Below are 13453 nucleotides of genomic sequence, written 5' to 3'. Positions count from 1 at the left end.
TTAGTATACTTCTAGTCTCTCTCATTTCCTAGTCTTTTAGGGAGTTAGTTTGCATTTTGATAACTCTATAATTTAAGTTTTTTGAGATACTTTATAAATTAGATTCTGTATATTTAAGATCCTTGATTTCTGTTCGACATGTTCTTTGCCAGTAATTATTATTTAAAAAAAAAAAAAAAACTTATCAAATATCAATCGTTGGTTGAAATCGCACAACCAAGCAGCTAAAATGAACAAACAATGTCGTGTACTGGTCCAAATAAAACTTGTTTATTGGAAATATTTGTTGTTGGAAAATTTTATAATTGCATTCATAATTTAGTATAAAGTTACTAGACACAAAGGGCCAATGCAAATTAGCCACAAATGGCCATTGCAATAACAAAGCAATCTAATATCAAAATTACGACAATCTAGTGAGCTTCGACTAATCACGCATGATTTTAGAAACACTGGCATAGGCATCCCAACTAAGATTACAAACGCAAAATAATCAAAAAGAGATAAAGCTTGAAAAAAACAAGCCATAACAATACAAATAAAACTCTCATAAAAGAGAAATGATAAGCTTACGTCGAAACGCAGCCGCCTGTGATGGGTGGAGGAAAATCATAACAAAACAAAAACAAATAGAGAAAACCTTTTGTCCCTGAAAATAGGGAAAGAGGAGAAGGGAAGAAGAGAAGTGGGGAGAGGGGAGGAAGAACAGTGGCTCTTCCCCAACGGCTCTATAAGTGTTTATTAGAGCGTTATCCTACTCGCATTTATATATTTATTTAATATCTAGAGCTAGAATTTAAATATAAATATAGTGGTACTTTATTTTTCAATTTAAAAAAAAAAAACAAAAAAAATTCAAGATTCACATGCATGCTATCATGCGCACAAAGCCACTTTCCAATTAAAAATACATAACACAATGAGATGGGTTCATAAAGCATTTCTCCCTCATGCATATATATAATGTTCTCTTTCAAATGCTCTAATATTTCGAGAACAAAACAAAACATTTTCAAACGATATATATGTGGATAAATAACAGAAAAAAATAATAATAAGAAGGAATATACGATGAGTGGCAGTATAAGAAAATTACATTAAAAATTAAAATTTGTGTTTATTGTTTAGAATGTTGGCCATCTTTGAATTTAATCCAACAGTAGTTGACTAAGAAACTACATAGTCCCCATCGACTAGGTGAACGAGACTGATATGATCAAAGTGTTTGAGTGAGAATGCAATAACACCCAATTATTATTACATATTTTTGCGTTTTGATTGTGCAAGAAGCTCCCTAGTGACCGTGGACGAAGTGAACATGCTTGATATATAATCAAACTGTTCGAGTGATAATGCAATAACACCGAACTGTTACTAATACACTTTGATTATACCCCATTGTAACTTCATTGTACCCAGTAAAGGCACTCTATTGTCACTAGGCTTTAACACTGTGACTTTACTCTATTATGTCTTTGCAATTAGAGGGCACCCCACCATCATTGTTATTGTGCAATGGTAGCACGAAGTTGACGTTGACCTCAAATTCACTATAATAACATCCATTATCTCTACAATTTAGAATTGTGTTTGGGCCTAAATTTAAACATACCAAAAGATCCAGAAACAGGCCCGTGATAAAATCACTTACCCAGTCCCAGAAAGCCCAAAAGATAGAAAACTACCATATTTGGGCCTTTGAGGATCAGCCCACGAAGATATTTGTTTAAAACTCAAGCCCAAAAGACTAAAAACACATTCACATGGCTACTTCAGCTTTGAAAGTCAGCATTTCCAACTAAAAATTCTTTATGTGGGAAGGGACGTCTCTGGAAAACTGCCAAAAACAGAAAATCAAAAAGACCCATCTATATTCAGAGATTTTCTCTCCAAAAAGAGACGCCATCTTCCAAAGGATTACAGAGTTAGAACGGGAAACAAGGAATTACTCAGGAGACACAAAAGAAACCAAACCGCCATAAGAAGCATAGGCGGTGGCGTTGGTTAAAACAAAGAAACAGCCGCCCAAGAAACCAGGGAAGGGATTGCTATGGAAAAGACTACTGGGAACCTATCTGCCATAATTGATAAAATCTTTCCTGCTTTACGTTTTGAGAGATCTGTTGCCGCCCATTATTAAAGTTTAAAATCACCTTCAAGAGAGAATCTCTTATAAAAAAAAAACAGAAGAGGCAAGAAAAACACTCAATTCATCAATCAAAAAACACAACACCAAGAAAAGCCAAGAGCTCACTTGAATTCCAAGGTTCAAGACTTAGAAAACAAGTCTTCTAGAACAAGACACCTCGTTACAAATTTGGTTCAGCAAAAGCCAAGACAAGCAGAGTTTGAGTTTTCACAAACGTGGAGACCCCAGAAAACTCAGGAAGAGCCCTGTTCAAGCAGAACAACTCTCGTAGTATAATCCCTAGCTCATCAGACCATCGAGAATAGCCACTTCTGTCCCTTCCAAGCAGGAGAAGTTGCAGTTCTGCCTATTCAAAAGGCCTCACAAAACGTGAAGAAGACGTAAAGCTCTGCCAAAATCCAACTTTGGTATCGATTTGCAGGTCAGCCTAGCATTTGAAGTCACAAAGCAGTACGGACCAACCCAGATATGTCCAGTCCAGCCTACAGCGGAACCTTCCATTCAAGCGGAAACGAAGTTCCGACAGTCTCTTAACTTGTCTAGAGTTAAATATGTGTATTTATTATCTTGTAAAAGGCAGTTCTGCCTGAACAGTCCACTTCTATCAAACACTTCTGGCCAGAACAGCCGTTTGATACTGAGATAAATTGTGAAAGTCCTTACCAGTCTAAGGCAAGAAAAGAACTTACTTGGGAGATATTCCTCACCCAAATTCACAATCGTTTGTTTTTAGAAGTCAGTAACTTGGGGCGCAAGTTATCTTTTCTAAAAGAAGTCTGCTAGAATTTACGTTGCTAGCAGTGGCACGCTCGCACACCAAAGAAAGCTGACTTGTTGACCAACACATGGTCTCCAAGCCAGTGGGGAACTTCGCCCTTCCATCACAGGAGCTAAACGCGAAAACGGGTGAACAATTTGGCACGCCCAGTGGGACTTCTCAGTATACATACTTGACAGAACCGTTCACAGGTTTACAAATACAGGAAGCTCTAGCCAGAATCCACACCAGATATGGAGGCAAACCAAATGGCTCGCAGGGAAGGTCCAGAGTCAGAAGAAAGCGATGCTAGACAATCAGCTCGCGGTAGCACAGGAAGTAGGCGTTCTAGGACTAACTCCAGAAGGATGAACCAAATTCAGGAGTCAATACTCCGACAAGAGGTCACGGTGCAAAGGAACCAAGACACTCTCAATAATATGACAGCAATGATGCAGTGGCAGGTTAACAGGCAGTTCCGAAAGGATCGAGAAATCGCCATGGCCAGAATCCCAAACCCTGATGCTGTAGTCCAGCAGTTAGATCTCCCTAACGGTCCTCCACCAGGACTGGCATGGCCATACCAGGAAAATCCTTTAGTTGCACAGGTTGTTGGATTACCAGATCACAGGGAAGTCCAGGCTGGCCCAAGGGAAGGAGTCCCTCCTAATCAAGAGCAGGAGGTCCCAGCCCGACCAAATGACCTTGCATTGGTTCAGCAGAACCAGCCAGAACCTCAGCCCATTCCACCCTTGGCGGCCCAGCATGATCAACCTTTGGCATTTCAGCCAGAACCACCAGCTGTATTGCCATATAGACCCAGAAGGATGGACCCTAATCCATTCCCTCCACCCGCAAGAGGGAGAAGGGGCAGAGGGGGGAATAACCTTTTTGCTAACCAGGACAGGAATAGACCGGGGGCAAACTGGAGGAATCACCTAGATATCGAAGAGCAGGAAGGGCACAGAGAAGAACCTCCACTCAGACCATACAGAATGGAGCCCAGAATCGATTACATTCAGGCAGAACAGGGACAGAATCCTCCCCCCGTCAATGCTTTGAATGACATAGGGGCATTGCAGAGAATGATCAGGGAAATCATGGAACCCGAGGCCAGAAGAGGTGAAAGGCCTACATACAGGAAACCATATCCAGCCTACATCGATCAAATACCATTACCTCCAGGCTTCAAAGTACCAAACTTCACCTTGTTCAACGGGGAAGATTCCCATGCTTCCTCAGTTGAACATATAGGCAGGTTCTCCGTCCAATGCATAGCTATTGAGAACAACCCTTTGTTGAAACTAAGACTCTTCGGCAATTCTCTCTCTGGACAGGCTTTCACCTGGTATACTAGCCTGCCAGCTAATTCGGTGCAAACTTGGGAACAGATGGAAAACGTCTTCCATGACTATTATTACAGGATCCAGCCAGAAGTCACCATTAGTGATCTGGCTTCCCTCAAACAAAGCGAAGATGAACCAGCCCAAGACTTCATAACCAGGTTCAGAAAGCTCAAAATGAAGTGCCGAATCCCCATGGAGGAGAGACATTTCATCCAGATGGCCCAAGCTGCCCTTAAAATCTCTCTCAGAAAGAGGTTCGACGGGATATTGTTCGGGGACCTGGCAGAATTGGCTGATAAGGCTTCCAAATATGAGGAGCTGCTCAGAGAGGAACAACAGAGAAGGAACTCCTCTAAAGGCACTTATTACAAATCCCCTTCCTCTTCAGTCCACCTGATTGGGGTGGAATCACAGGAGGACACAGAAGAGTCAGAAGAGAAAGAGGTTTCGGTGGCAGAAATGGCAAAACTAAAACATCCTATTAGTTGCAAAGCCCTTACAAAGCCACCTAAAGACCAAAAGCCACCACCATTCACGGGAGGATTCGTTCCCAACAAGCCAATGCAGAACAAGGTTTACTCTTTTGATTTAACCAAGGTTGATGCTTTGTTCGATGAAATGCTGCTGCAGAAGGCAATAGAAACGCCCCACAGAATACCCAAGCCGGAAGAACTCAAGGGCAGACAGTACTGTAGGTGGCACAACTCTTGGAACCATTCCACCAATAGTTGTGTCGTTTTCAGGGACGTGATACAAGAAGGAATAACGGCAGGAAGGTTGAAACTGGCAGAAAAACCTCCATCGGTCACGACAGATCCTTTCCCTCAACCACAAGTCAATATGGTCAACTTGAATTGGCCAGAACAGAGAGAAACTCAGCCAATGACAGATACTAGTTGTAGCAGAGGCAGAAGGATCATAAGGGAGACCAGCCAGAAACCAAGAGCCACCATATCAGTTGAGGTAGTCCTTTGTAGCAGGTGCAAGTGTGAAACAGAGCTAGAAGTGGTTTTAGACAAACAGAATCAACCCACACCTAGTGTCTTTGATAGGATTGGAACCTCACCCCAGGGCAAAGCAAGGCACAGGAGCCATTTCAGGCCTTCACAATACAGCGAAAAGAAGATAGAACAGCCCAGGAAGGAGACATCAATCGAGGCACCCGGGAATGGAAAGCCCTTGGCAACAATCATAGAGGGCAGGTGGTACTCCGTAGGAAAAAGCGGCAGACCAACCATGGAGTTAACCAGAACTCAGAGAAGGAGAATCCAGAGGCAATGCTGCACATATCTCAAGAGCCAGAATAAAACGCAGGTACATGCAGACACCAATTCTGCCAGGAAAGGAAAGAATCCTGAAGCACTTCCCCACACAGAACAGGAAGCTTGTTGCTCAAGAAAGCTACCGGAAGCAGAACTTTCAGCCAGACCTCCTATCCATCCAGCCTCGTCGTCTGGCAGTCAACCCAACATCTTGCAGGCACAAGGGGAATCCGAGTCTACCCCGCAGCAAGGGAAAGACGACCCCACGGAGGAATATGAAGAGGAACAATTGGACTATGGAACATTTGCAGAAGGACAGAATGAACCCCTCGGAACTGAAGAACAAGATGATTGGACCTAAGAATACGGGGAAGAACTGATGGAATTTGAGGAAGAATTGGATGCTGAAACAGAGGCTTTTGGCGCAGAGTTAGAAGACTTACTACAGAGTGACTTGGGAGTTAACATGGTGTTCATCCTACCAGAAAAATTCAGGGCCGCCGAGGGACAAGAAAGCACCTTGGAAGGAGATGTTTTCTCTCAGGAAAGCTTTGAGTGCAGACTGGCGGAAACAAAGGAGATGCCAGAGCAACAGGCAGACAACGCCAGAACAGGCGGAACTGCCAAAAATCCAGCTGCGGAGCAGTTTTGTTTCCCCAAACCAACCAGAGAAATGGCAAACCACCTCAGGCCTTTGTTTATAACAGCAAACCTCGGAGGCATTCCTATTTCCAAAATCATGATAGATGGAGGTGCAGCCATTAATCTATTACCCCACAGAATGCTGAGCAAGATGGGCAGAACAGAGAAGGATTTGATTCCAACACGTTTGACCGTCACCAACTTCGCTGGGGGCATTACAAAAATCCATGGCATCTTAGACGTGGATGTCATAGTTGGAAGCAAAGAATTGAAAATAGCATTCTTTGTGATAGATACCACTTCCACCACTTACAATGCACTACTTGGCAGGGATTGGATCCACCAGAGCTTTTGTGTTCCTTCCACCCTCCACCAGCAGCTAGCACTATGGAATGATGAAGGCCAAATGGAGATTGTAGAGGCCGATCCACGGCCATTCCTACCCTCTGCCATGTGTCTTGAAGCAAGGTATTATCATGACGACCTCGGTCCTTTTACTTTCTTTGGAGTCAACCAGAACGGCCGCCCCCATGGTGTCACGGCCCAAAGGCTCATTGAAGAAGGTCTAGCCAATTCTCTGGAGGATTGGAATAGACCTTTCTACGCTAAGAACTCTGATGATTAGTCCCAATCAACGGAACAAGGATCGAGCTGCAACAATCCGATCCATCACAAAAAGATTGTTGATATACTGGGAAGAAAGGAAGTTTTTTATGCAGAATCCAGCCACCAATATGGCAGAATTCACGCACGAAAGTACGAAGGAACAAGAAGAGGAAGTTTTACAGGAGGAAGTATTAGATTTTGCACCAGCAGCATTGGATGACTCCCTGCCAGAAGTGGAGGATCCTCTACAAGAAATAAACTTAGGCACAGAAGAAGATCCAAGACCTACTTTCATCAGCACACTTTTAGAAGAACCACTCAAGTCTGAACTCATGGCACTTTTGCAGGAGTTCAGAGATTGTTTTGCTTGGCACTATCACGAGATGCCAGGACTGGACAGACAGCTAGTAGAACACAAACTGCCAATCAAAGATGGCTACCTTCCAGTTAAACAGGCTAGGAGAAGAATGTCCATGGACACAGAACTGAAGGTCAAGGAAGAGATAGAAAGGCTGCTCAAGGCAGGATTCATCAGACCAGCCATCTATGCCGATTGGCTAGCAAATATTGTACCTGTCCTCAAAAGAAAAACAGGGGCAGTTAGAATCTGTGTGGATTACAGAAATTTGAATGAAGCATCTCCCAAGGACGAATATCCTATGCCAATGGCAGACATGCTGATAGACGGAGCTGCTCATAACCAGATGCTATCTTTCATGGATGGCAATGCAGGTTATAACCAGATCATGATGGCAGAACAAGACATCCACAAGACAGCCTTCATGTGTCCAGGGCATATAGGTGCTTTCGAATATACTGTAATGCCTTTCGGTTTAAGAAACGCGGGTGCTACCTATCAAAGGGCAATGAATTCCATTTTTCATGATATGATAGGACATTCTTTAGAAGTATACATAGATGATGTGGTGATTAAGTCTCCCGAGGAAGGAGACCACATATCAAGTCTAAGGAAGGCATTCCTAAGAATGAGGCAGCACAAGCTAAAAATGAACCCCAAAAAATGTGTTTTTGGAGTCCAGGCAGGAAATTTCTTAGGATTCTTGGTTCACCAGAGAGGCATAGAAGTTGACAAGAATAAAGCAAAGTCCATCATGGAAGCCCTACCACCTCGGAACAAAAAGGAACTTCAGAGTCTCCTAGGAAAAATCAATTTTCTAAGGAGATTCATATCTAATTCCGCAGGAAAGATTCAGCCTTTTTCTTCCCTGTTAAGACTAAAACAGGAACAAACATTCAAATGGGAAGAACAGCACCAACGGGCATTCCAAGAAATAAAAGATTACCTCTCAAATCCACCAGTTCTGTCCCCACCAAAGAGAGGCAGACCACTCAAACTCTATGTGTCTGCATCAGAAGTGTCCATTGGAAGTCTGCTAGTCCAGGACAACAAGGAAGGAAAGGAGCAGGCAGTTTACTATCTAAGCAGAACACTGACAGAAGTGGAGAGAAGGTATTCCGCAATAGAAAGGCTTTGTCTGGCCTTGTATTTTACTGCTGTAAAGCTCAGACATTATATGCTGCCACACACTATCTATATCATCGCCAAGACAGACTTGATCAAATATATGTTGACAAGACCAATGCTGAGAGGCAGAATTGGGAAATGGACTTTGGCTTTGACAGAATTCACCCTCAGGTATGTCCCCCAGAAAGCTGTCAAAGGGCAAGCTGTGGCAGACTTCCTAGCAGATCACCCAGGAGAGGAAATTGAAAACATGGACTCTTTGGACATAGCAAATGCAAATCTACTAACCAGGGCTCATGTTTGCCTTAACAATCCAATCTATTCGATTCATCTTACACCTTGGAAACTATATTTTGATGGATCAAAGACAGATAAGGCTTCAGGAGCCGGGGGTGTTCTGGAAGAACCATTGGGGATCAGACATTGCTATTCCTTCCAGTTAGATTTCCAATGCACCAACAACAGGGCTGAGTACGAAGCTTTGATTATAGGGCTTGAGATGTTGGTAGAATTAGGAATCCAGTCCGTGGAGATCTTGGGAGATTCAATGCTTGTCTTAAAACAAATTGCTGGAGAATACAAATGTCTAAATCCTTCCCTGGCTGTATATCTAGTAGCAGCTAGAAATCTGTTGACAGAATTTAGAGAAGCTACTTGGGAACACATCCCAAGGGAAGAGAACTTTGCAGCCAATGAACTGGCTCAGGTAGCATCAGGCATACAAATGCCCGAAGACTGCGTCCAGAGGATCATCAAGATAGGAAGAAAAAGTCTACCGTCAGTTCTGACTAGAGGAATGGAGATAGAAGTCAATTCTGCCTTAATCACTAAAGACGATTGGAGGGAGCCTATCATGACTTACTTGCAGTACCCCACTCTGCCCTCTGAGAAAAGAGTCAGAATCATGGCTACAAACTACCTCATGTGGAATGAAGATTTGGTCCGAAAAAGTAAGGATGAGGTGCTATTAAGGTGCCTTGGAAAGACAGAATATATGAAAGTCATGGGAGAAACCCATGAGGGGATCTATGGGGCTCACCAAGGGGGAAGAAAGATGTGCTGGTTAATTAGAAGGTATGGCTACTTCTGGCCAACCATGTTGAAGGATTGCATCAACTATTCCAAGGGATGTGAAGCTTGTCAAAGGCACGGCCCAATCCAGCAAGCTCCTTCTGTTCCCATGAATCCAGTGGTAAAACCATGGCCTTTTAGGGGATGGGCAATGGATCTCATTGGCAAAATCTATCCAGCCAGCAGCCAGCAGCCAGCAGCATTGTTTTATCATTGTTGCTACAGACTATTTCACCAAATGGGTAGAGGCCAAGCCAATCAAAACCACAACTTCTCAAGAGATCATCACCTTTATAGAAGAACAGATCATACAAAGATTCGGCATTCCAGAATCAATCACAGCTGATAGGGGTTCTTCTTTCATATCTAGGGATATGCTAGATATGGCAGAAGCATTCAAATTCAAACTACTTCAGTCCACCCCCTATTATGCTCAAGCTAATGGACAGGCAGAATCAAGTAACAAGGTGATTATCAATATCATCAGAAAGATGCTGGAGAAGAATCCAAAGCAATGGCATGAAAAGTTGTCAGAGACTCTGTGGGCATACAGAACTTCAAAAAGAGAAGCAACTGGCATGACTCCCTATGCTCTAACCTACGGCCATGATGCAATTCTGCCTATGGAGATAGCAGTCCAGTCTCTTAGAATTGCTCACCAGCACAATCTCACAGGAGAAGACTACTCTCAAGCCATGCTACTTGAATTAGAAGAATTGGATGCAAGCAGAATTGACACCCTCAACAAACTCTTAGCAGGAAAACAGGCTGTGTCGAGGGCATACAACAAAAGGGTCAGAAATAAGAGTTTTGAAGAAGGAGAGATAGTCTGGAAGGCGATTCTGCCCCTTGGAGCACACATAGCTGGCTATGGAAAATGGTCACCCACGTGGGAAGGTCCTTTTGTGATTAACCAGATCCTCGGAATGGGGGCATATAGGTTGCAGGACAGAGATGGAGTTATTCACAATGCCCCAATCAATGGCAAATGGTTAAAGAAGTTCTACCCAACCATGTGGGATTCACAAGCTGTACAGACAGATCCCGGGATAGGAAAAGAACAAGGCTAACTTTGTCTATTTCATGAATCCATTTTTGCTTTAAAAGTTGTTTCGTTTTTTTTTTTTTCCAAAGTTTTGTTTTATTACATCAAGGGTAAATGAAAGTAGTAAGATGCTGTTTTAAAAAAAGAAGCAGAACAGACTTTATTTAAATAGCCACCATAGCGGCAAATTTGTCCAGGTAAATAAAGAAACGGAATTTGAAAAAACTAAAATCCTAGTTTTCTAAGGGTTTCCTGCAGATTCGCCTTCTTGACAGAGAGTTCCTTCTGGAGCAACACCCCTTGGTGGATCGAGGATTCTGCAATCTCCAAAGCTGGCCTGGAGGCTGCAACCATGCTCTGCACCAGGAAGGTGGCCTTGGTCTTGGAACTCAGTCCAGTCCCAAGCCTGTTCTGCCCCTCCCTGCACTCTGCCAGTTGTTTTTGAAGCTCTTCAATCTGCTTCTCCAACTTATCCGCAGTGGCCTTGGCCTCCTTATATCCAGCCACCATCTGGTCCAGTTCTGCCTTCTGCCTTGCGAAGTCAGCCAGATTGGCTTCGTGTGTAGCTTTGCAGAACTCAGAGGTCTTGAAGGTAGGCTTGAGATCCTCATAGCGATCGTGCAGATTAAGCACATCTCTGGCCAAGCTTAGGCCCATCTCAAGAATGGGCTTTGGAGCCATGTTCTGTCTATACAGCAGGTCCAGATCTTTCATCAGCTGATCTAGAGCCCCTTTATCCTCATCAAACTCCAGCTCAGTGGACTGCCAGATTTTTAACCTCTCCATGGCCTCCTGCACTGCTCTAGATTTTGCCTTGCTCAGAGGAGAGCTGAGTTTCTCCAGCCTGTCCAGTTGAGCATCCAGATCCATGGCTTCAAACTCTTCCAGCTCTGGATCAGCGAAAGAAGCCGTAGCAGATGATCCTGGAAGCGAATGAATAGGCATCTGCAGAAGAAAGCATAAGTTAGGACCAGGCAGAAAGGCAAAAATAATAAGAGGCTCAAAAGTTATGAAAACTTACAGCGACAATGGGAGGCTTCAGGGGGTTGGATACAGCGGCCAGAGCACCAGTAGCCTTAGGCACTTCCACCTGAAAAGACTGCAACTGTTAGAACAGGCAGAACAGACAGAACAACAAAAAAAAAATGAACAAGTTGAGAAGGGAAATTACCACAACCACAGGAGCAGCTGCAGTTGTTCCTATTTCAGCCTCTGGAACCACAACAGTTAATTCTGCCTGATCCACAGGGTCTGATACAGATGGCTCCACCCAATCCTCGGCCTCTGGAGCGGCAGTAGAGTGTTCTGCCTCAGCATCCTCAAAAAGAGCCTGTTCTGAACTAGTCAGCTCAGCACCTAGACCCTTTTGTTGCTTCTGCGCCAAGGCAATGCTCTCTGCAATCACCTCAGCAGGGATTTCATCCTACAGAAACAAGGATCAGAACAGAAGGAATGGAATAAAACTCACCTCGTCTTCCACCACTGCCACTTTCTTTTGGGGCACCTCCTCCAGCTCTTGCAGCTCTTTTTCCTGCTCCACCTCCTCAAAAGCTTCTCGCAGCTCGTCATCCGTCCCAGAAGGACTGACCGGGATTGCTGCGGCCTCTTCTACGGCAAAGTACTCCACTTCACCCTTCTTCTTAAGCTTTTTTAACTTAGTGGGAGGAGGAGAAGGACTCCCAGCTGGACAGAACAAAAGCAAAAGATTAGAAAAGAGAAAGCAGAATAAATCCAGAGAGAACAGTTGGAATGTTCCAAACTCACCAGGAATGCCAGGCCCTTTTCTTTTTCTTCTACCAGAAGGAACAGCCTCGGCAGGGGTTTGTTCTGCCTCAACATCATCCTCTTCATCAGCAGAGGGGAGCTCCAAATCCCCGACGGCAATGACAGAAGAGACTGCACCAAACAGTTAGAGATTAGAAGCCAATCCAACAGGAAAAGACAGAAGAAAACTAAAAGGAAAGACTTACCAATCACTTCTCCAGCCTGGACAGACTGTCCACCCACGTTCTTTGTCAAAGAAGGATCTAATAACAGACAGAACATATGTTAAAAACAGATTATCAAGACAGAACAAATCCCAGACAGAATCAAGTATTTACCCTCTATGATTTGTGCATTAATCTCCTTGATGGTCTGGATCATGTGCGCCTTAGCCTCCCCCTCCGCAAAAAGATGCCAGTTCTCCCAGCCGTCAAAAAGCGTCTTCAGGGCAGTGACAGAAGCTGGTAGATTTTGGAATCTGGCTTGCCACCAGGCATCAAAATCAGCAGAACTGCAGGAATTTGGCTCCCACGAGGGATAAAGGGCATCCGTGCTATTATTGATTTTGTTCACTGCACACCGAGCATCCTTGTGCACCTCCAAGTCATCTGCATCCCTCCAAGAAGAGGCCCGTTTACAGCTCCGGTACGATTTCAGCGGAATAAGTTGAGGGCAGCCAAGCTGCCTTGCACAGAAGTTGGGATGGTAGACTTCTGCCCCCAGATGATAATTTGGAGGTTTACCCCCACCATGGGGCAGATCTCTGGGCAAAGTGATACTCAGAAATTTCTTCCTGAAGTCTGTTCTGGCAGCCTCGTCTTCTGGCTCCTTCTCAAAAAGCCAAAATCCAGTCTGGAACCAAGGATAGGTCCTTCTGATCACCACTTGCCACTGAGCAGCCGACCTCTTGGTGCAATGCCTGAAGAACATCAAATATTCCTCAAAAGAGCGCTTGGGCACTTCTGCCGATATCAGGGGAAGGGCCAGAACTTGGTCTTCAGACAGAACTATGTCTGGAAATCTTAACTCAGGGAAATATACCTGCAGCCAGATCTGGATCATCCAGAATGCACCAGGGGCAGACAGGTTCAATGGATTCTCAAGGGTGGCAGTGTATAGATTCTTGAAAAGGTGAGCCAGAACTGTTGGCCCAAGCCCCACATCAGTGTGATTGTGAAGCGCTTCTGCCAGATGCCTACACTCGAGCAGAACTGCCGAAGACCGATTGGGGAAGACAAATCGATTCAGCCAATATAGAAGGAACAACATATGTTGCTGGTCCTTGTCCTTCTCAGTACCAAACCTCTTCAAATAGTTGGAGAAGG

General features: G+C 44.2%; 1 protein-coding gene across 1 annotated transcript; it reads left to right on the top strand.

The window, feature by feature from the left end:
- The first annotated feature begins 6890 nt into the window (after window positions 1–6890).
- LOC117630304 lies at window positions 6891–10389 on the top strand. Its single transcript, XM_034363046.1, has 2 exons — window positions 6891–9378; window positions 9461–10389. The coding sequence occupies exons 1-2, from the start codon at window positions 6891–6893 to the stop codon at window positions 10387–10389; spliced, it is 3417 nt and encodes a 1138-aa protein (XP_034218937.1).
- Window positions 10390–13453: the final 3064 nt, after the last annotated feature.

The sequence above is a fragment of the Prunus dulcis genome, chromosome 6 (genome assembly GCF_902201215.1).
Source record: "Prunus dulcis chromosome 6, ALMONDv2, whole genome shotgun sequence".
Taxonomy (NCBI): Eukaryota; Viridiplantae; Streptophyta; class Magnoliopsida; order Rosales; family Rosaceae; genus Prunus; species Prunus dulcis.
Note: the sequence above shows the minus strand (reverse complement) of the source record. Positions and strands in the feature narration are given on the sequence as shown.

What these genes read in the sequence shown, in the direction of transcription:
- LOC117630304 (XM_034363046.1), top strand. Translation starts at nt 6,891, where the DNA reads ATGGCAGAATTCACGCACGAAAGTACGAAGGAACAAGAAGAGGAAGTT. An exon ending in CATCAACTATTCCAAGGGAT is followed by an intron (nt 9,379 to 9,460) that starts GTGAAGCTTGTC and finishes ATGGCCTTTTAG; the next exon opens with GGGATGGGCAATGGATCTCA.